This window comes from Mercenaria mercenaria, chromosome 1 (genome assembly GCF_021730395.1).
Source record: "Mercenaria mercenaria strain notata chromosome 1, MADL_Memer_1, whole genome shotgun sequence".
NCBI lineage: Eukaryota > Metazoa > Mollusca > Bivalvia > Venerida > Veneridae > Mercenaria > Mercenaria mercenaria.
Genome location: NC_069361.1, coordinates 115,967,782 through 115,992,919, shown reverse-complemented (window position 1 = coordinate 115,992,919; position 25,138 = coordinate 115,967,782). Strand labels below are relative to the sequence as shown.

At 35.3% G+C, this 25,138-nt stretch overlaps 1 protein-coding gene across 1 annotated transcript; it reads right to left on the bottom strand.

The window, feature by feature from the left end:
• Positions 1–7,754: 7,754 nt before the first annotated feature.
• LOC123526135 (uncharacterized) lies at positions 7,755–24,171 on the bottom strand. Its single transcript, XM_045305152.2, has 10 exons — positions 24,007–24,171; positions 20,739–20,905; positions 19,943–19,992; positions 17,765–17,854; positions 17,367–17,555; positions 13,022–13,212; positions 12,705–12,811; positions 12,336–12,492; positions 10,578–12,139; positions 7,755–10,391 (listed from the first exon to the last, which is right to left on the bottom strand). The coding sequence occupies exons 1-10, from the start codon at positions 24,051–24,053 to the stop codon at positions 10,354–10,356; spliced, it is 2,598 nt and encodes an 865-aa protein (XP_045161087.1). The 5' UTR covers positions 24,054–24,171; the 3' UTR covers positions 7,755–10,353.
• Positions 24,172–25,138: the final 967 nt, after the last annotated feature.

Here is a 25,138-nt window from a genome sequence, read left to right as displayed (position 1 = left end):
ATCTCCTACAAAACAACAACACTATTGTGCATTTGGCGAGTAGCATTTATTTGGGGAAGAAGATGGCACAAAAAAACAGGAGTTGACAAACAAAATACATTTTGATTGATGTACATTCCAATACATATGTAAGTGTAAATAACATACCTTATAAACAAAAATTCTTTTATAATGTTGCTGTTGTATGCCGAGTACCAAATATATCCGTCACTGAAATACCAGAGCCGCACAGGTAAACAAATCATTTTATGGACAAATAAAACCTGTACCCGTGGCAAGTGCTAAGCTATTTCTCGGGATAAAGGATGTCGGGATATTCTCATCCTAAGGCACTACCACACGACGTTAATTTAAAACTTGTGTACATGATATTTAATCATGTTCTTTATACTTACACAAATAAGCTGTTTCTTAAAACAAAAAATCTGACTAAGAAAGTATTCAAGTACTATATTTATACAAATAACCTGTTTCTTAAAACACAAAAAGTCTTACCAAAAGTATTTGAGTACTATATTTATACAAATAAGCTGTTTCTTAAAACACAAACGCAAAAGAACCTGACCGGGAGTCCAGGACTGTTTCAGTATTATACTGATACGAATAAGCGATTTCTTAAAACACAAACACAAAAACTTGACCAGAAGTATTCAATTACTTATATGTACTATTGAATTTGAATGCAACTTCGAAGTAGTCCCCAGGAAGTACTCGTTAGAACTGACCACAGACACACCCTGAGCGTATTTATACCCCGTATACTGGTGGGAAACAAAGCTAGTCGAGCTTGTTTTGGTAAACCGTTACGTTAAAACAACTGTGCTCTACGGTGGTACAGAGGTGACATGCAGTACTCTTTTTTTTTTTAAATTGCACTTCTCTTTTTATGTCGTTCCCACGAGATACTAACTCGAGGGAACGACTTAGTATCATAAGTATGTCATGGTAACGAGTTACTAATTAAGTCGTTGGAACGACATAAAAAAGAGAAGTGCATTTTTTTAAAAAGTATTACATTTATTTAATTTAGTAAAGTAGTAGCGCAATAAAAAAAGTAGTGTAATAAAAAAAGAATAGTGCAATAAAAAGAGTAGTGAATGCTAGCTATGTCGAGGGAACGAATTAGTAACTTGTGGGAACGAGTTAGCTATGTCGTGGGAACGGCTTGCTATCTCGTTCCCACGACATAGTTATTCATTCCCACGACATAGCTAACCCGTTACCACGACATAGCTATTACGCATGTTACGCAAAATTTGATTGGTTGACTCACTCGTGGGAACGAAATAGCTATGTCGTGGTAACGACTTACTATGTCGTGGGAACGAAATAGTAACTCGTTCCCACGACATAGCTAACTCGTTTCCACGAGTTACTAAGTCGTTCTCTCGACATAGCAACAAAGCACTACTCTTTTAATAGTACTATTCTTTTTTTTTATTACACTACTCTTTTTTATTGCGCTACTCTTTATTTTATTACAATACCTTTTTTTTAAATTGCACTTCCCTTTTTTATGTCGTTCCCGGGACTTAATAACTCGTTACCACGACATACTAAGTCGTTCCCTCGAGTTAGAATCTCGTGAGAACGACACAAAAAAGAGAAGTGCAAATAAAGAAGGAGTAGTGCATGTCACCTCTACGGAAGCATGGAGGGGACATCGGATTTTTTTATATTTTAATTTATGTCGTGGCCACGAGATATAAGTAAGAAAAATGCAAAAAACAATTTCTTAAATAGTGGCCACGAAATATAACTAAGAAAAAAACGATTTCTTAATTCGTGGTCACGAAATATAACTAAGAAAACTGAAACAAAAACAATTTGCTAGTTCTTGGCCACGAAATATAAGTAAGAAAAAACGATTTATAACTAAGAAAAAAACGAAAAACAAAAACTGTTATCTCGTGGCCACGAGATATAACAAAGAAAAAAAAAAACGAATGGTTCTGCCTTTCGACCAGTGTAGATAAAAAACGATTTCTTAATTCGTGGCCACGAAATATAAGTAAGAAAAAAAAAACGATTTTTGTTAATTCGTGGCCAAGAAATATAACTAAGAAAAAAACAAAAAAGATTTTTGGTAATTCGTTGCCACGGAATATAAGTATGTAAAAACGAAAAACGAAATACTCTTTTATATTTCGTGGCCACGAATTAGCAAAAATCGCTTTTTTTCGCTTTTTTTTTTGTTTTTTATTAGTTATATTTCGTGGCCACGATATATTTCGTGGCCACGAATTAGCAAAAATCTTTTTTTTTTTGTTTTTTTTTTCTTACTTATATTTCGTGGCCACGAATTAAGAAATCGTTTTTTATCTACACTGGTCGAAAGGCAGAACCATTCGTCTCCAGCATGATATGGGTTAAAGTTACTATCACTAATGTGAAAATCGTGTCCCGCGAACATTCGGTGTATTCCATATATGTATGATTTCGTAGATATGGCTCTATTGTCACATATTCTTGAACTTAGGTTAATAGAAAATGTATGTGTACGATAATGCTGTACTGGTCATAGCGTACACATGCTAGGTCAGAATTCTGTCCGAGAGGAAAATAAAGTGATCTGTCAAAGTTACCTATATTTCTTAATGATTTTGTAGTTATAGTTAGGTATTTTAATAATTATTAGTCCCCAACTAATTCAGTTAGTGTTTAGGGACTACTGATGTGCACCTTATACATTGAAGCCTTTCCGCCAGCATTTTCCCGTTTTTGTCCAGTCCGTAACTTTGCCATGCATGCTTTGCTGATTTTACAAAAATAATTTAGCCCAAACATTTCTTGTTTAAAATGGTTCTGGCTTCACATGACAACTGTGCCATTTTTCAACAGGTTATTAGAAAATTATATCATGGGGAAGTGGCAAAATTAATATTCGAATGGATTTATTTCTGAAATAATGATTCCAACGTTTCATAGTTCATTCGGTAATTCCTCTTTTTGTAGGGAGATACTAACTTGAGTATACAAGTAAATACAACATTATCATGGGTCATTTAGCTGGACAAGGTGCATTCCTGTAAACACAATCTGTAAAAAGATCATTTGGAAGCAAAGCAGACTAATAGCAGATTCGGTTCAATTGAGTCTGTCCACGAGAGGTAATGAAATACAATTGTATGGCACGCCTCTCACGCCCCCTAGCACCGGCTTAAGCAGAACTCTATTACACATTAATTGAATAAACTCCATGGTAAAAAAGGACCAGAAAATATAACAACACTGACTGACCCAAGTACGGGCTGCCGCTGTTGTGATAGTTGATAAAATCTGTAAAAAGATCCTTTGGAAGCAAAGAATGCATTCAAGTAGAATAATAGCAGACTAAACATTATTCCTCTGAGGCTATAGCAAAATCTGTTCGTTGTTCTGTTTTATTTACGCTTAGCCTAGTAAAATATTTAATATCTGTATATTGCTGTATGGCGCCCAGTGCCGAAATTACCCTGTAAACATGAAGTCATTGGGCCAACGACGAAAAACCGTCAAAGGATAATCGTTGTTGGGCCAATATTGGCCCAACAATGATTAATAAGTATTGTAAATACAGCTGTTGGGCCAACGTTGAACCAACGTTGAATTTCATTCACAGATATCTCTGCATTGGCCCAATATAGATTTTCAGAGAAAGACTTATACAGAGAAAACATCGTTGGCCCAACGTTGGCCCAACGTTGGCCGATTAAAAATAATAATATAATAATTATATATTTTACAGGTGAATATTTTATCACAAGCTCCTACAGGTATACACGTTGTGTACGTGTAACATGCAATATTTAATTAATAATTAAATACTTTTCTGCACCAATTCGTAATCAGTTAAATCTGGGCTAATTAAACCTAAAATTTATCTGCAGCCGTAATGACATTTTGAACTATTTCAAATCTACTACTTTGAAAAAGAAAGTTAAAAAAGAAGAAAAAAAACACTACTAACTCTATAACAAATATCTAATTTTATACATGTTTACAATAAATCTGTTGAGTATTCCAGAACATGAACTCTCGTTAACCCGGGTTATGTAAGAAATCCCAGAAAATGTGGTTGATTTTGCTCTCTAGGCCAGATTTCTAGCTGCATATATGTGAAGTAAAGGAAACTGTTTTACATGTGATAGATCTAGATTTAACAAAAACCCGGTCTACCAGCTATAAACTGTAAGTAGAAGTTTTTGAATATATTTTATAAAGTTGTGGAATCAAGTAAACAGAGAATTTCTTAATCCTGTATGCAAGTAATATCCATGTGACTTAAACATACGTTAAATACTTTTATCTAAAGCCGGCGGATGGCACTTGTGTTGAGTATTAAATTCTTTAAATAAAATAACTCATATTCTCGTTAATTCTAACATATTTTTCTCGGTTAAATACAGACAAAAATAAATTTCATACATTTTACGCAAGTTTATATCCAGAGGTTTATGTGCATTTCTTTTGTTATATTGTTAATTGGTTTAATCAACATTATGATTTTTTACAGGGTGCTGTTCAAGAAAGTAATAATGGAGTGCCTAGCATTGTGGTGCACAAGAAAAAACAAGAAGAAAAAAGGAAAGCAGCAACTTCAGTGAGAAAAGAAAACAATTAAACAGAACTTGGATATATAATGAGTTAATATACAGACAGTTATTCATTTTTAAATTAGTGGGATTTAATAAGTGACTGTTAAAGAAACATATTTAGATTTATAAAAGGCTGGAATCAATAATTGACATGTTGTAGTGATGAAATATTCTGTTATATTTCTTCAGGAAAATTGCAAACAAACTTTAAATAACTGTTAGATTTCTTTTTGTTAAAGTTTAACAAAATCACAACTATTTGAAAATAAAATACTTACTAAATAGTGTTAGTTTTAGTCTTTTTTTCAGTTTCGTAATCGTTGGGATAGCGTTGGCCCAACGCTGGACCAACCATGATAGACGAAAAAATACTGTTGGCCCAATGGAGGGCCAACGATAAGTGCAGGATACCAGTTGTTGGCCCAACGGAGGGCCAACGATATGTGTAGGATTCCAGTCGTTGGGCCAACGGTGTACCAACCGTTGGGCCAACGTTGCGCCAATTAGCAAAATGGCGTTGGGCCAACGTTGGAAATCTTCGTTGGGCCAACGAAGAGTCTGCCGTTGGCCCAACGTTGGGCCAACGCATGTCTGCTATCTGGGTTACATAACGCTAGCTTTGTCATCCTTTTTCTAACACAGGATCATCAGTCACTATTGCTCTCAACGTTGTGCTGGTCCTACTCTTGATAACATTTTTCTGTTTTCATCCATACTGGTAGGTCTGCTGAAAATCGTGGCTGTATTAACATGTTCATTCCACAATTACTATATAGTTTAGGTAATGTTGCCAAAATAAGAAGTGGGTATTAAACTTTGACTTTGTGCCTTAACTTGTATAAAGTTCGAACGATACAAACTCTTGAGTCTGTGATATGAGTTTCCACGGAGCCACCAAGTCAGTTATACACGCCTCGGAGTGTGAAGGGTGACATTTTTACCACGTGTATTATTGTTACAGGTCATAGTTAGGTCATATTTCTTTGTGTTGCTATTGCTTATTCCGCTTTTACGATACCAGTGTATGTATATACCTTCCATAGACGACGCGAGTTTTAGCTCATCTGAGCATGCACGAAGTGCTCAAGGTGAGCTATGACCGGTCATTGTCCGGCGTCCGCCGTCCGTCAACATTTGCCTTGTTCACACTCTAGAGAGAGACCACAGTTTTGATTCAATCTTTATGAAACTTGGTCAGAATATTTGTCTTCATGCTCTCTAGGTCAAGTTTGACACTTGGTCATGTGGGATCAATAACTAGGTCAGTAGGCCAGATCAAAGGAAAATGTTGTTAATACTCTAGAGTCCAACGTTTAAGTTTGAAACTCATGAGAATTGGTCAAAATGTTTTGATAACCTCTAGGTCAATTTTTAATCTGGGTCAAAAACTAGGTCACTAGGTCAAATCAAAGAAAAAGCTTGTAACACTCTAGAAGTCACATTTATGACTATATGACCCTATCTTCGTTTATTTTAGTGATCTTCAGGCCAAATTAAATGGGGTCAAAAACTAGATCACTAGGCCAGATCAAAGGAAAATCTTGTAATCATTCTAGAGTCAACATTTTAAGTTTGAAGCTAATGAGAATTTGTCAAAATATTTGTCTTGATGACCTCTAGGTCAAGTTAGAATCTGTCTTGTGGCGTCATAAACTAGGCCACCCGATCAAAAATCAAAGAACTCTTGTGTATCCAATAGGGGCTTCATTTAACATAGGATCTTCTTGAAATTTGATCAAAATGTTTGTCGTGATGAAATCTAGGTAGAGTTTGAATATGGGTCATCTTCTGTCATAAACCGTGTCACCTGGTCGAATCAAAGAAAAACCTTGTGTATTCAATAGGAGCTGTATTTTTCACTGAATATCTGAAGACTTTATTCAGAATATTTGTCTTGATGAAATCTAGGTCAAATTAGAATATGGGTTGTCTGGGGTCAAAAGCAAGGTCATTCGGTCAAATCAAAGAAAGACTTGTGTGCAATAGGGGCTGCATTTTTCACTGGATATTTGTGAGATTCGATAAGAATAGTTTTCTTGATCAAATTTAGGAAAAGTTTGAATATAGGTCATCTTGGGTCAAAAACTAGGTCACTCTGTCAAATGAAAGGAAAACTTGGGTGTTTGCAATAGGGGCTGCATTCTGATGTACATGACACTTGGTCAGAATGTTTGTCTCTATGAAATCTCGGATGAGTTTTTATCTTGGTCACGTGGGTTCAAAAATAGGCCATACAAGGTCAAATCAAAGTAAAAGCTTTTTTACCCTCTAGAAGTCACATTTTTGCTGCAATCTTTACTAACTTTTGTCAGAAATTCAGAATGTTTGCCTCTATGGAATCCTAGATGAGTTCTCATCCGGGTCAAGTGGGTTCAAAAATTAGATCACTAGGTCAAATCAAAGAAAATGCTTGTTTGCACTCAAGAGGCTTCATTTTTGCTCCAATCTTAATGAAAATTTGTTAGAATATTTTGTATCTATGAAATCTCAGACGGGATAAAAATTGGATCAGGTAGGGTCACTAGGCCAAATCAAAGAAAAATTATGTTTACACTCTAGATGCCACATTTGTGCTCCAATCTTTTTGAAACTTGGTCAGAATGTTTATCTCATTGAAACTCTGCTGATCAAAATGAGTAGTCAATTCTTTATGGTCATATTCATATAAGGTTATGTATCTGAGCAATTCTTTCCTTCAAAAAGTTTACGAGGAGTTGAACACACAAAATTTCTTCACTGTGGCTAATTGTGTGAAAGTAAGAAAGAAAAAACAGCCACAGAAAAAAAAGTCTATAATTTATGGTCATCTTCACATCAAGGACCTTCTTCTTGGAATTTCCTTTCATTAGTGTTTGAGTAGTTCGACACACAAGATTTTTCTCTATATTCTATACAGCAAACATAGTCACAGCAAAAGTTCGTTCCTTTATGGTCGGTCATCTTCACATCAAGTTTGTTAATCTGTGAAAGTTTGAAGCAAATCAGACTGATAGTGTGCGAGGAGTTGGACACGCGAGATTTCGGAACAGTACCTACACTATATACCCTCAACATTAAAGTGGGGGCATAAAAAAGACATACTATTATTTATGTATAGACTTCATCTTATTATGGTAAAGCAATACATGAGGCGGAAAGAGGCACTTTGCCAGAATATCAAATAAACAAACACACGAGAATTCTGATAGATCTTTATTAAGCGGATTGAAACATTCAAAGATTATGTAAATTCAAATAAGAAAACCAAGAAAAAACATGTGTAAGTTTAAAAAGCATTTGGTATAATGAATATTTGGAAATTATAAAGCTGATCTCCACACATGTGTAAAATATACTAATTAAATGTCGACTAAGTCATTTATCTTAAAACTAATATACGTCAGTAGACATAAATTACACACCCAAGTTGCATAATTTGCTGTTTGTAATTCACAAGCTTAAATTAAAATTACACATAGGTGTTATTCTGAAGTTGTCATATTTTATTTCTGCTATAAGTTATATGATAGTTTTTACCACAAGTGTCTAATTAATTTCCTCACTTCAAACAAAACTGACACGTATCTGGACGAAAGGTGTAATAAAATTGGAGAGGTTATACTTTGGACAATGGCGTTCATTATTTTTACGATTTCGCCAAGTAGAGACGTTCACACAGTTAGCGCCAAGTCACAGAACAGTTTTCGACCTGCGAAAATAACTCATCTTTCTGAAACTTTACACCAGTTAGGAACATCACGTGTTTCCGTGATCTGTATCCCGCATAGCCGTCCAGCGGTCTTTTTTTTAGAAACACAGACTACGGAGACAAGCCTAATATGGGTACGCATGCGTGTAAGTATACCCTTGCTAATTCGTGCAAAATGTCCAGCAATTTACTAAATTAATTGCAAAAATAGAACTTACACGTGCTTAAAGAAAATCAGAACAAAAATATGTGCAAACGAAAGATACTTTGAAAATCTCGCTGGATTAAAGCTTATAAACACAGAAGTAAATTAAAGCATCATATTGAACGGAGAGCGCGTTAACAAGGTAGACCATCCCCCACAACAGCTGCCGACCAGCGGCGGTTTTTTCTTTAAAAAAGCTTTGTAGGAAATTATCGACAAATTGAAAACACGAAACCCATTTTAACGCGGTCAAACAGATAGCGCCATTTTGTCTGTTACAAAGTACTGACGTCTTCTACTGGACATCTCCCTTTCCTTGCATACAAAGCGGTCCAGCCCCTCTGTATCGGGTAAGTGATTTCAAATCCAGTTGTAACATTCAGTTTGTTTGGTCAATGATAGTAATACTTTTTGATGTTTGATTAATCAAACCATATTAATTTCCTCTGCAAATCGTTTCAACTATTTTGTTATAGTGTAATGCCGACCCGCGACAAAACCTAAACCCCACCACCCCCACCCCCGAAATATCGGTACTTGATAACGTCCTTCTTCAGAACATTTGTAATCCTTTACCTGGACCGGCCGTTATAAAAGAAACAAAAGCTCATCGAAGGGTCAATGCATAGGAAACTAAAAGGTTTTGTAATTTAATATACACAAACGCTTACCGACCAGCGGTTAATATAACTTAATATATCACCTTGCGAAATTAAAAAGCTATGGATAACGCGAAATTAGAAAAGCTTTTCGTTTGCAATTATGCCTGTCCAAATTGTAACGCCTCTCCAATTTATGCCGAAAATATACATAAACACACAAATGCTAAACACAAAGTATGAATAACAAACACATGAAGCATTAACAGCAAACACAACGGTTGGATAAACGACTCGTGCACTTGGCCAGCAAATACACATTGAGTTATTGAAAATGTCAAAATTCTCCCTAAAAAGCACACATGCTAACATTAAAATGCAAGTCTTAAACATTCATGTGCCTGGATATTGCAATCATGCAGTCGGCAATCAACTTCATTTCCCCACCGACCAGCAGTGAAGAAACAATTCGACAGAAACAAAAACACAAATCCATCAGAATGTCCTAAATAGAAGTGCTCGCAAATAATGAAAAGTTAATGAAAAACACCACTGCTAAACACCAAACACAAAACACTACGAATGATTATATAACCTAACTACTTAATAAACGGCGACCAGCGCCAAAAATGAAGTTCCGGTAAGAAAGTAATAAAACAAAGTAAATTTAAATCAAGTATCATACTCCAGCGTTAGATAATTAAGCTACAATACACGGATATTTACAGTAATTAGACCTATTCAATCTAAGCACAACGTAAAATACGCTATCATTGAAAAAGTACTAAACACATTTCTTTACTCTTTGCTGGCTTGTAAAGCCAGCACATCTACACATCGTCTTATTACATAGTTCGCTGCAAAGGCACACTTTATATAAAGCACATATCTTTTTGTAAACTGTTTTTTCTTCACAATATCACTTCAGAGAAAAAACTTCTCGTACTGCCCCTATAATATGCTAACTGGCTTAAAATACGTCCCGCGCATAAGTAAAATTTTCATGAACCAGCATGATCAAATGTTTAAATTAACCGATTTCCCGCCGAAAGTATCTGACGTCTTTGGTGAGGATGAGTGTGATGATGGTGACGTATGAGAGCTATTAACAGGGAGGGTGTCTATCCTCTTCTGCCCGCAGAACAGGAAGTAAACCAGGACACCATCAGAAGCGTTGGCTTGACTGTTTCCTGGCCAGCAGGAGTCAACAGGGACGCTCCAAAATGACGACATGGCAATATGCCATACACAAAAATGATTGTAAGTAACACTTACACAGGAAGCCTACTGGGTGGTTTTATGAGATTTGGAACTTTGGGTACCTGAAGTCAGAAACGATCATTATATTCAGTTTATTTCAGCCTTAAAGCCTAGCAGGTAGATCTACTCATATATTTATTTATGTTTACCGTATGCATACGTAACTAACACAGAAAAATCATACAGAGGATTTTAAGATTTTTTTAAAAGTTATCTCTGAGAAACGGAAAACTTTAAAATCAACTTACCACATGGTTCCCAAGATTGCTGCAGGAGTTTCTTTAGATGAAAGAGTTCATCCTCCTCGTTAATCTTCAGTTCACAAGGCATGGTCTCGATGTCGGCCAGCGACATATCCAGCGACATACTGATCGGTTCGAGTAACCAGCTATCGGGTTCTAGGATATCATCTCGACCTTCGTAGCCTGGTGATGTGGAACCCGGACTCATCTCGCTATACATCCGGTCCAGTGAGTTCTGTTTGAGGCAAGGAGTTGAATCAAATGAGCATGATACAGGGGATGATTCAGCCACGCTGCCTGTATGTGATTGTGGTGATGCAACTGGGGAGATCGACTCGATAGAGTATGCTGGAGACAACATGTTGGTATCCGGACCAGCGGTATCAACAAGTCCCAACAACTCTTCGAGATCGGTACATTCTTCAAGAGTAAGCTCCTCTTTGATGTTGCATGTACCTTGCGGCAAACGCTGCATGACTGGGGGAGGTGATTGTGACGTCATTATGAGACTCTGTGCTGGCACGCGTTGTTTTTCGACTGCACTTTGTATGGCTGGTTCTGGAGAGCGGGGCTCCAATTTGATTTGAATATAGGTCTCTTTCACTGTTGGTCGAAGATCGTCGAAGAAAGAGTCAACAAACGTAGCATCGATAACTGGCAAGTTCTTCTTTTTGTTTGACGCAACGTTTGTTTGTTTTGTGACCGGCGTCTCAGAAATGGTCTGGTTCTGCTTCAGTTCGTTCAGTCTGCCCATGACGTATGACGTTAGCTGCTTTATTTCCTGTGTTTCTTGTTTCACTGGGGCTGCTGAGATCAATGGCTTCGGAGAATTTGCCGGCGATGGATCCGGAGTTAGGTAACAATCTGGTATGGAGATCTCGGGGACTACTTGCTCCAGAGTGCAAGTTGGGGCCAGTTTCTGCACAACTGCTGGTGTTCCAACAGGAGCAATAGCATTTACCAGCATGGCCTTCTTCTGTCTGATAGCATGAACTGGGTCAATAGGAGCAGATTGGTAGACCATTGGTAAGGTATCGCCGCCGTAAACTGGAATGCCATTATCAGCGTTCAGCACGTCATTCGTGTTGCTTCTGAAAACGTTTACGTTCATCACGTAATGTGTCTGACCAGATGAGAAATCTGGGAATCGTCCCTCTGGACTTTCGCTTGAAACGACCCTTGGGATTTTGTTTGGCTTGCATGAGGAAATGAAGTTTTCTTGCAGCTTTCTTTTAAGTGCTTTTATTGTGCTCGTGTGTCCGTGTGGCGGTTGCTGACCCATGTCATCAAGGCCAGAAAGACCGTACTTGTGTTGTTGCTGTTGTGGATAGTCACTAGAACTAGGCCGAGGAGTTCCGAACTGGTATCTTTGCTGATCAGGGTAGTACGCCTGTTGAGGATGTTGTTGTTGCATAAATGCCTGTGCTTGGTGACGACCTAACATTTCTGGATCGACCATTTGTTGGAAGTGGTGGAAATGATGTCCACCAAAGAATATATCCGGTGCCCTTGCGGCATACAAGGCAAACAGCTGACCTTGAATCTTAAATTGTTTCGCCTCTTCTTCACTGAAATAATACAAAAAGAAAAAATAGTTTGGATATATTAAATGTAATATGTAAGGAATGTAATACTATAAATGTAATGTCTAGAAAAATGACATTTTATGACCAGAGATAATATTTTCTTCATAAAAATATTTTTGGTTTTCAAGGTGGAAACAGGAGGCTTATTGTTTCTGAAATTCATAATTTTTTGGCTCACCTGACAACTTGATTAATGCAGACGATAACAGGATCGTCACTGTTGGAAACAAGCGCCTGTCTAACATGCATCACAATGTTGACCCAGATGACCTCATTTGTATTTGTGAGCATGCGCACTGTCATCATACATCCCATCTCATGGCGAGATTTTATCACTGTAAACAGAATGGAATAAAATATGCAAGATGTGGAGAAAAACATTAGTGAAAATTGTTTTCAAACGAATATCTATTTTAAGTGACGTTAATGCTACAGCACTGTTAAACTTGTAAAAGATTCGGGGAAAAGTAGCACAAATGTTTATGCAGATAATCGTCAAATCATACAACATAACGCTAGATAAAGGCTATGAGTCTGAGGTACTCACACTGAATATGTTTTGCCCTTGCTTCTGTTAGATCTTCAGGATGAAGCATAGAATACCACGACTTATTTTCAATCTGATCATTCCTTATGCCAAGATGAAACTCTCCCCTGAAAGCCAAATTACATTTGTAATTAACACGACATAATTCAATTATCATAATTCATTCTTATATACGTATTTCAACATAACTAATAACCTAATTAACTAATACTCGTTAATTAATTGATACACTTGATATTTTTATCAATTCGATCAGTGTCAAAATATTGTCATTGAATATATTATATTTGAAATATCAACAAATTATGTGAACATACGTTTCTGTCATTTCAATGAAGGACATGTCAAGTTTGTGTACACTCCTGAACACTGTGGTGTTGTTTTGGATGAGACTTTCTTTAACGTCTGGAGTGATCAACGGTGTACAGAGCGCCATAAACACGTACTGCTCGGGAACACCAGCCTCTTTCTGGCCTACTGGCACGAAATGACCTTTCACATGCATGACCTGCAAGTAAATATAATGACAGTTATTTCAAGGCCCTTGCTTACATATTTTGTTCTTTTGAATCATGCTAAGCTATAACATGCTTCACCAACGACGTCATACTAGATGGTCCCTTTTTACCGCGACAGTTCACATTTTATACGAATACACAGAAGTTGTATCTGTGCACGTCTTCCAATTAAGATATCTTTAGACCTCTAGTTGGCACATTGCTATAATTTGTCTCTGTGCAGTGCTCATTCTTTATGACTCGTGAAATTTATCTAATCTAGGGCGTAGTGGCATCAATTTAACTCATTATTTTGATATATATATCATTAATTCTGCATTCTTTTGTTACAGAACAGAAGGGATGGTAGCTGATTAGGATAATTAATGATGACGTCATTTTCCAGGTGCCGTAGTGTATGTTTCAATATCTTCCGGGAGGCTGTTTTTCTGACAGAAAAGCGATAATTACGAGTGTGGTCTACAGTCTGAGCAAATAAATAAATAAGACAACATAATTAATGGTGTATGGAGTGACTACTTTAATAGACGTGCGATTTTTCTACGTCCCTTTGTTTTATTTATCATTTTATTTACACACAAACAGTGACATTGTCACCTAGATTATAAACGTTGATTATAAATGAAACTGGTCTTTTATGTTGACATTCATTTTCCGCGTATGTAAGCATTGTGGCCTGGTTGCTAGGTATGACGTAAAACTAGAAAGTTAATATTTCCGGTTGTGGTGGAAAGTGTATTATTTTCCGAGTCATTTTATATTGTTAAAGCTGTATGCACTGTGGTTTTATGTTGAATGCATAATTAACTCTGTAAATGAGATTATGACAGTTTTCCGCCTGAGGCAATACGTACATTTTTATTTTTTATTGTGTCTGCATTAGTGTTTGTTAGAAGAAACCTTCGCGGACACACGTCATTTCATCTTTTTTTTAAATTCGTTAGATCTGAAAGATACCCTTACTGAATTTGTTTCCCAATTAACAGCCTCACTCTTGAATTTTCCCCCAATTAACAGCCTCGCTCTCTTATCTCGGCTAAAACGCACTTGTTTTTAATGTGACATGAAGGTTTATTTGGCATTCGCGGTTTACTAGCAAGTTTATTAATGAACTTTAAACACTTCCATTCCTCTAACGAGTTCCCAAAAATTCTACATGTACAATTCCCTCTACAATATGATGTATTATTCTGTGACAAGCGATATATCTTCATTACATTATACCAACCTGTGTTAGTGTTTTATGGCGCTGCATCTGTCAGATTTGTCAGCCATTTGACAGATGACTTTATGGCAGACGAAACTTGTAGGTAAATACTGAAGGACGTTAGATGTTTAATAGAAAAAAAAAAGATTGTGTTTCCTATCTTCCTATGACTGCCATTAAAATTATCCATAACCCGGTCATTGTTTCGGAAATAAGTTTTCAGAATATTGTACAAGTTTTAAGGCGTGTGTCAATTGTTTTTGAATTGAATATTCCATTTTAGGAAATTACAAACAAAAAAAATTAAATTCTGTTGAAGTCCAGGTAGTGGTCTATATTATTCAGAAGCAGTGCTATGCGATATGTACAGAAGTTCAGTACCTCGTTAAACATGCGGCAAAACTTTTTAATGTTTGGCTCTACCTTATATCAATATATTGATTTATATTTTATTGATTTATATTTAACAATTACGATTTATAATATCTGTTTCTAAGAGTTTGATACTGTGATGTTTCTCTGCAGGCATGCCCCTTTAATTTTGACGATAGTTTTTTTCTCTAACATATATTTTTCCTAACATACAATACAAGCCTTGTTCATTGAAAAAGCGGTTATGTGATTACTTGTGTAAACAAATAGTTGCGGAAATGAACTCTTCAAGTACAGCTATTATCGCGCACATTGTTTGGAGTTATTTTATCACTTCTATTTCACTTGCTGTATCTTTCTATCATTCCTAGAAAACTATTAAAGAATAATACAATACAGTACAAGTAGTACTTCAATGAGATGATGGCGAAGACTTTATGTGAGCGCTGGATGTATTAATTTTCTGGCAGTCACTCAGAAAATGTAACTGAGGTGAAACAGTGCTAGGAATCGATGGTAAACTTGGCAACTGTATAGGGTAAATGTTGCCAGGGAGACAAAAGGTGCGTACTCCGCGACTACTGACTAGACGCTCTGGCTATACTAGTTATCAAACGATAATTAATGTAAGATGTATGTATTTATCAGTGGAACTTCTTCAAACAAAGAAAAACCGCCCATATGGGACTTAACAGTTTTCCATGGTCAATACAAAATTACAATATATGTTACTCTATGGATTTCCGAGTCAACAATACAAGCGATTAAATGCCCATATTACTGTATCTTGGTGCTGCAGATTAGTGACCACCTCATTTGTATTTTTTATTGTCTTTACACCAGTCATTATCATACATAATAAACTGTTTCGCTTCTATTTTTTTTATTATATTTATTATATTTTATTCATTAAACTCATATATTTTATTAACCCTTAATGTGTCAACAAAACAGTTGTAAAGTTTCTATTAGGATTAAGTTCCAGAATATAAAGCTGGTCGCACTTTATCAGTTAGAGAAATAAACCTCAGTCTGTCTGCAAAAAAAATGATTATCTCTCGGCCGACAATAAAAAACGCACTATCTCTCGGAAATAGAGCAAAAACGCATTACCTATCAGGTTATATAACAAAAACGCACTATTTATTAAGCAGAACGATGATATAAAACTGTTGTACTGTTTGTCAATATTTTCCCTCAAAGCTAAATCCTACGCATTTTCTATAACGCACCTTTATTAATTACAAACTGTACTTGCTGCAGGTAGTTTGTATCAGGAACAGCCTTGGTAAATAATTAATATTATAAAGGTTGTACGAAATCTGGAAAAATGTCAAAAGTTGGATTTTCCCAGACAATCTACAATATGAGTCAAACAAGATGGTAGACAATATTTACCTGACTGTATAAATGAAGATGAATTTAAGTGTTCCATTTACTGCTAATAAGGTATAAATGCAATGCCGGGAAGGAAACAAATGTGTCCACTATTTTAGAATTTCTGTACAGAAAACTGGTTTCCTTATTCAAATGCATTTTGTCTTTTATTAACACCTTGCATGGATTTCTCGGCCACATTTTACGGAAAAACTGCTGTACGTGTATACAGAAACTGTTCGAGATAGACATGTAATGTAGTCATACATCATTGTACTGTGGGAAAGAAAACATCTTGCATTTTGGCAACAGATGTTTTCACTCGCAGCATATCATATAAATCCGCCTGCCAAATAGTCCTTATCTTAAAAAACTGCTGTGTGTGTCGCACAATTGTTAAATGTTTAACTTCTTGAAGATTATTTCTTGGAATGTTTGCATGTTCCGAAGTCTGCTAGTTTTTTCTTTCACACATGTGGCGGATTATAAACACATAGGCCTATTATTCAATGGTACGTCATTATTCTGACAGCTGTAGTAATAGTAACTTACCCATACATCTCAATTATTTGCATTTAAAACGAATTATGTCTACTAACTTTGTGTTCAATGAACTCATTTCCATTTTTATATCAAAGTTTTTGTTTATAAATCAATTGAGACTGTGTAAAACATGTAAGATCATTTTATATTTTAACCAATTTGCCACATCGGGGAGTTCTCCCACTTACATACTTCGTTTGATTGTCTATTTGTCAAGTTTAGTTTCAAGTTCATTGATTAAAGTCATGGCCCTTTAAGGGCATCTGACAACAACAACCAGCAATTTTCGCAATGAGAACGAAATACTAAAGGACGAAGAAATTTTCACTGAAATAGGTAAATTAGTCAAAACATGCAATAAAAGGAAAAAAAGTTTGCCCGCTGTCACTCAAGATAACTCCCATATTGTATCAAACATAAAAGGTAAGGGTAGATTTCCCGGATGCACAGAACACCCCAAACACAGCCACAGAGCCATCACGATCATAAAATGTCATTTTATATAAACGTATATGATCAAATCGTAGTGACCATTTATTTTACGTGAACTCGCAATCCTATGGCACGTTGTTTGACGCAGTTCATGTAGAGGACAGTCACACGTGAAACCTTGCTCTAAAATAGAAGACGTAACATAATGTTTACCTTAACGTCTCCAAATCCTCCCTGTCTTTTGAGTGTTCTGGACATATTCATGCGACAGAAGAACGAGATCTTTCTGTTTTGGTGGCCTTCAGTGGTAGCAACACCATGTAGCAACTGTGCCTGCACAGTGCCATGGTCTCGTTTGTCCACAATGTCAAAAAGACTATCACCCTGTGTCTTCATGTCAACCTGCAGGACATAGCAAAATTCGCTGAAATGTGTCACTATTAGATGCATTCTGGGTCTAAAGACGTAGGGCCACAAAAAGAACATATGATCAATACAATAAAATATCTTTTATAAACGACCTGCGATAAGGAAACTTGCACATAATAAAGAAACAAACTCGAAACAAAAGTTTTTTTTTCTGCCTAATTATAAGAAAAAAAGACATTTACCATCGAATGTCCGAGGTATTCCGTAACATTTTCCGAAATGTAGACCAGCTTTCCATCCCGTGTTGTTACAAGAATGAACCCCGTCAGTGCCTGAAACCAATCAAAAGCTATCGTGTATATTAGCACATTTATGGAATAATCTGGGTTAACCATTTTTAACAGACTAATAGCTAATCTAGTTATTGATATGTTTAGTTATGTTTACGGCCTTTTTAAACTGTAGGCGTAAAGCAGAATAAACGGGTCACACTGTAAAACCGTGATCATATTCATATATTTTTCATATTTGTATTCAATGTACTTCTTAAATGAATGCGTTATTCGTAAAGCGTAGATAGATCTTTTAAATCTGTTTAAATATTCTAAAGCGACTAGCGTCCTGTGGACTGCTTTCTTAACGACAGTGCACACAGATTCCTATACAAATATAGTAATATCATTCATTTACTATGCCCCACAGAGCGTCAAATATACGTTTTCTACTAAGCCTATTTTTTCCCAGGGACGCATTCGCACTGAACCGTGCAAGCAAATGAAATAACGTCATAAACCTAAAAATAAATCTATTTTATTCGCACAACGCAATTTATGCGCTAATGGATTGAAAATATGCGATCTAGACGATAAAATTGAAGTGGGAGCGTTGAATTCGTCATTTTAATGACTTTAAAACAGATGGTTGCGTATGTTTTAATTTACATGAAGTAGACAATGTTCACTAACTGATGCAGACGACTGCAATAAAGTCGTTAAAGCTGTCAAGACCAAAATATTTGACGTTTTCCGACCTACATATTGTACAAATGATGTATATTATGTAGATAATACAACTGGAATGATAATCGAGCTAGATCTGTATCATTTAAAAGGGTTATTTTATATTTTCTAACACTTGTAAACAAGTTTTGTTATTGTCCATATCACGATAAGTTTTATGACAAACCAGATTGTAATAATAATATTTTTCTCAAAATAACTATAAAAATAACAAGAAATGGACTTTGTCGCCAAACCACTTAGAAATATCAATGAAAATCAATGTCATAGTCTACATGCTAGTAGTATGCACATAAATAAACCAGTATTAAAACTTAGTTCTCTACAATCATATTGATAGGCGCTTAGTCAGCACTTACTCATTGAATCTTGATATCTTTTGCGAATCAAATGTACACAATCAGGTGATGGCCATAAAATGTCAAAACTGCCATCCTAACAGTGATTTATACACCACCTTTGTCTGGTTATGGTATCCATAAATATCTTAATTTTGTTTCAGTATAGTACTTCTATGTTTAAAAAATTACCGTGCTGATTAAAATGTATTATAATAATCCCTTGAAAGCCTTACTGACGTGAAAGCTAAACTGAAGACGGCTGTCATATTTGAATATGAACTTATTAAATATGAATGATTGACGTAACACCTTTAAAATACTGTATGCGTAACTGTCATGTGTGTATATGGTTACAAGTATACCCGTAAATTGTGAAATATGATACAGTTAAAAACTCTGTGGTCGGGTTGAAGCATGTTGAATATTTTAGAGGGAAAACGCATAGTTCGTCCTGACTTGAACTATAAACGATTTTTTTTTCATAACTATTCGTCATTTATTAGTTTCATGTTTGTCCTCTTAGTTTATTTTCATATGCCTCTTGGACTGCTAATCAATAAACTATTCAAACTATTCATGTTTTTCTTATTAAAGTCACATTTCTAATTGTGTTCACAGCGGTAGCTAAAGCCACAGAGCGACTTTTGTCGCATGTTTAATACTCTTGAGAAAAAGAGGGAAGGAATATTAACTCCAGGAAAACGTTTCATGTTATTGTCTTAGCAATACAACTGAGAATTTGAAATTTCCAATGAATTTCGTATAAACAATAAACATAAATGGTAGAAAATTGTGTGACATTTCCAAATATAGCAGATTATCTTATTTAAAAAGAACAATTGTCATCATATTACCATATATGGCTAATATGTTGTTGTATCGTGATAGTATTGAATCACAATTTTTTTCTACAAATTGCAAAATATCCAAACACTGTACTCAGCTTTATCGGAAATGCAGAATTATTAACCCATATTTACTAGTATAAATAGTGACAGTGGGTTACCGCAACCTTGTAGGAACAACTGTTAATAATTAAAAAAACATTTTTGCTACTTACCGACGAAAATTCGCAAGGCACTTCAATTGAGCAACGATTTGTAGGGAGCACTGGAAAAAAATGTAAGCATTTTTAACAATTGTTTAATTGCTAATCTCCGATCTGTAACTGCCTACTATAAATTTGCAATTTTTTAAGTATGTACTCTAAAACATCAAACATACCTTACTACATGTCAAGAATAAGATATCATGCCTTTAAGGAAAAGGTCAAGAGTGGAGGCTGAGAAAGGAAAAAGATACTACTGTCCTGGACATAAATGACACCATATATGACATTATGTTAAACACAATATACTCGTACGATATCTTGTTAAATGCAGCGATTACATCAGAAGTTAAACTTCCTTATAAACATCCTGTTTCGGTGTGTTTCAACTTTAATTTTAATAGCGCATTTCCACTCAGAAATATTTATTTCAATATAAACAAATATCTGTAGTAGTTACTGTTTCTCAGGGAGAAAATGTTTTCATACATTTCAGGAAGTTTATACATGAAACTATTGAAATCACAAGACCGTTAGGAGTTTAAGATCTAGGTTATGCAAATGGGATGGGTATGGATAATTTGAAGTCTTTATTGACGAAAGGCGGCAGACTAAGTTTCATTTTCGGATCACATTCTGTTGGAAGGCCTCTCAATTTACACATATAAGACTGAGAAATTTAGACACAAGGGGGTTCTGTTACGTACCCGGGCATCATAACTCCCTTGTGTAAAATATAAACGAACTATTTACCCATTTATTAGTATACAAAAATAACATATCAAAATATAATTAACATATAACTTACTTTTCTGTAGTATATTACATTTCCTTATGTAGACACAACTGAGGGACATAATTTGCAGTTGGGAGAGTCTTTGTCTTGCCGACTCCGGCAGGGGAAGTAAGTCCCTCATTGTCCCTATCTCTCCATTGATTTGATCTCTACGCTGTTTTGAGGCCCCTTTGTTCGACCTGAAGTTAAAATATATATGAGTTATTATTATCTCTGCGATAATGAATTCAAACCTTTGTGATATTTAAACATGCCAACATATCGTTGATTATCACCACTGTATCATATCCATCGGTTTTGCCTTCATTCAGACATCTAGCAGAATAGAGATTCCAATGGAGTTATTTCATTTACGTCATCAAATATCCAAGCAATTTGGACTATTTGAAAACTTGATCGCTCGTAATTAGAATAAATCTGAACGCTCGTAGTGGAATGCCGAAGAAAGAATGGAAGAGAACTTAAGATATTCAGTTATATAATAAACTTCATTGCTCGTAAAACATAAAATACATCATAATTCATTCTTCATATATCTTTCTTTGAAAAATACGTGTCCGTCTCAACTGAGAGTGAATCTATACAATGTTTGTTTGAATGTTTTAAGATTGAAAAGTTGACAGGCTGCTCATGAGGCATTAAACATGTAGCGTCTAAAATTAACTTGCGCATGTACTCAGTGATTTATAATTTCCATGACTATTCCTTAATTTACATACAAAATGTAAAATGATGAACGTCAGATTGACAACCTTCTCAACAGAATTGAAATAATCGTGTAATATCTTTATTAACTGCACACCTACACGATAAGATATATTTGTAAGTTTTCGCGGAAAACGGGTCATATGCACACTGCAGCGCAGACTTTTCCTGGAATGCCGACTGAAGCGAGACTTGGCAGAAATGTCTAGACATATTTAGTCATTTAAAGTTGTAGGCTTCTGAACATTTTCACATTTCCATTTAAATAAATTACATAATATATATTATATATGAGCCGAGCCATGAGAAAACCAACATAATGGGTTTGCGACCAGCATGGATCCAGACCAGCCTGCGCATCCGCGCAGTCTGGTCAGGATCCATGCTGTTCGCTTTTAAAGCCTATTGGAATCGGAGAAACTGTTAGCGAACAGCATGGATCCTGACCAGACTGCGCGGATGCGCAGGCTGGTCTGGATCCATGCTGGTCGCAAACCCACTATGTTGGTTTTCTCATGGCACGGCTCATATATAAAACAGTGGTGGCTTGTACATATTCGTACAGATATCAAATAACAAGTTATGTATCTGTACAGAATTAAAGCCACCTGGCTCATTTTTGAAATAAATAAAATAAATATTCTGTTCAGTTTCTGACCTGTTCTTAAAAAAAGACTCAACATTAAGTCATGCTACAATAGTCACAGAGTTAAGGTACCTTGAAATCAGTTGTATAGCATTAAGCATTGCGAATTGTGCAGTAACTGAGCGTATGAACAAATGCTCGCAGAGATTTAAAAAAAAAAAAAAAGAATACAAAAATTAGGTAACGGTATGAGAATAGCTTGACCGCAAACAGATGGTTTTGTATCAAATTTAAATCTTATCAAATTGAATTCCTTGGTCGCCTGAACACTCCTCGTCTTTGTTGTAAAGTTGAGCAATGAAAATAACCCTGACCTGTATCAGATAACCCGTTTAAACACACTCTCAGAGGACACAACGATCATCTCATGTAAAGAACGTCAACCAAAAGCGACATTGCAATACATTTTTTACTAAATTGAAAGTTATTAGAAAATTTGAAAATATTTGAAAGCAAAAGGAGTACAGAATTAGTTAAGTAATTCTGTCTAATTTTTTTTAAGAAGAATTGTCTGGATTCATGACTTTCAGAAACAAACAGAGTTTGAATAAGTCTAAAACACCAAATAACGATCTTAATTACAAGAGAACATTCAAAAACAGTTATATGTTTAAAAATGCAATCTGTCTGTAAACTCACCCCTGCAAATCCATCCTAGCAAAAGTCAGTCAAAGAAGTGAACTAGTTAATATAACACCTCATTAATGGGGTGATCATGATATGTCAAGACATCTCAAGTACCTATGTCATAAATGTACAAGATGATTTGATGCTGCAAATAAAAAACGCCGCGGGGAAAAAACCCAACACTATTCGCCTAGTAGCAAATATCACTTGTGCAATCTGGCATTTATATTCTTCGCATACATTATGCGCTACATATGTCCTAACCCATTTTTCCAGATTAATTTATTGCATTCTTATGAAAGTGAGTCTAGAAACGTAAGACATTTTCACCGAGCTCAAACACTTTCCCATCGTAATTTGTATGAAAAACACATGTTTAAACACTTTAATTGTACCCTGAGTGAGGTCTACAGTCATGCTATTTATAGCAAACGATCTTTTTTTCGCACAAAGATATAGGTTAAACATTTGGTTTGAATCGACAAAATTATGGCTGGATTAACTGGATGGTAAAAAGTGCAACTATTATACAAACTATCATGATTAAAAATCTATTAAATTTATTTTCACAAAATTAATTTTTTGCGACCTTTTCTGTTCTGGCATGGTCCGTATAATCAAAATTAAGGAAAAGTCAGATTAAATCAAGGAGAGGTAAAAGTGGTTGACCCAGTTTAGACTGATTATTTTGGGTCAGGGATCAGCATATACACTGTAGATAAGAGAGTTTCGAGTTCAAATCAAGTTAAAGCTGGAAAAGGAATGGCACTAGTACATGAATAAAATTAAAAACACAATTATCCATTAACTACACGGCTTAATTGTTCAAAATACAATACTTAAACCTAACGAATAAGTAATGATTGTACTTGAACAAATTCATATCTTCTGGAAAAATATTAACTGTGTAGTTATAAATGAATATATCAAAATGACAGCAGTAAAATATTATATAGTACAATATATATTGCAATAAATTCATACCACTTTGAGATAGAAATAATATATTCAACGAGTATACAAACTCTAATCATAAAAATGTACCGGCACTGCCGCAGTGTTATTCTACGTTAAAGACATGTCAGCATGTTGAAAAACTACATATTTCCCGTAAATTAAGATAAGGTAGCCTGGAAATCTCGGCTAGAAACAAGAATATAATTACGCGGTATTAATCATCCGCCGACGCCCAGTCATTTCCCTACAAGTAGTCCGGTCACCGTTAATGGCTGCCATCTTGATATACGTATCTACCTTTAACATCGAATTTCAAAGTTAAATAATAAACAAAATAGACCATACCTCTCCAAGTCTAAAAGAGCCAGCTCTTCTATTGGACCTGGTGCCATTTTTCATCAAGATTTAACACATATAATACACAAAAATAAAATAAAAATGTCACAATTTACAGCGGACCAGCCGCTGTGTATAATATCCTGCTACCGTTTAAGCGAACTAGTTCGTCCGGAGTTATTGTTAGAGTCGATTGACGTATTTCATTTGCGTAATCGTCATGTGACATAGAAACAGCCATTTTATTGGCTAACGGCTGTCATGTGGTTTATCTCACCTGTTCATCTTTTGAATGAATTATTGATTATAGTAAACGGAGTGCAAATAAGTGTTTATATTTTTCTTAATTAACCAGTTTAACCGCTGTCAAAATTATTCAAGGGTGGACTTGTTGTTTACGCTCGTACTTATATTCGTTTTAGAAAAAATACAGCCGCGTTGTCACATATACAACACAAATGTAAACAGTTTATATTACAACTGGGTCTTAATACACCCAGATTACTCTATTGCGCATTGACCCAAATTTATAGGTGCATTAATAAAGACTTGTCATTATAAGTATATCTTACTGAAATATTTACGTTTGTGAGACTTGAGCGGACAAAATGCCCTAACAGCAAATTATGATATTTCTGACCGAACAGTAATTATAAGTAAAACATGTTGTCATTAGAACATATATTATCAGTAACATATATTATCATTAGCATATATATTATCAGAAGAACCCATTTTATCAGTAGAACATATATTATCAGAGGAACATAATTATGTTATCAGTATATCATAATTATTTTATCACGTATTAAATTAGGTCTTCCTGGTAACATATATTATCATAAGAACATATATAATCAGTAGAACATATATTACCACTTGAAAATATATTACCAGTAGAACCTATTTTATGAGTATACATATATCATGAGAGGAACATAATTATGTCATCAGTATATTCATATTTTATCAGTAGAAATTGAAATTATATCGTCAGTAGAACATATATCATCAGTAAACCATATGGGCCGTTCCATGACAAAACCTACAATAGCGAGAAAAATTGAATAATGTATACTATCAGCGAAAGATATATTATCAGTAGAACATGTTTATTATTAGCAGCAGTATCATCAGTACA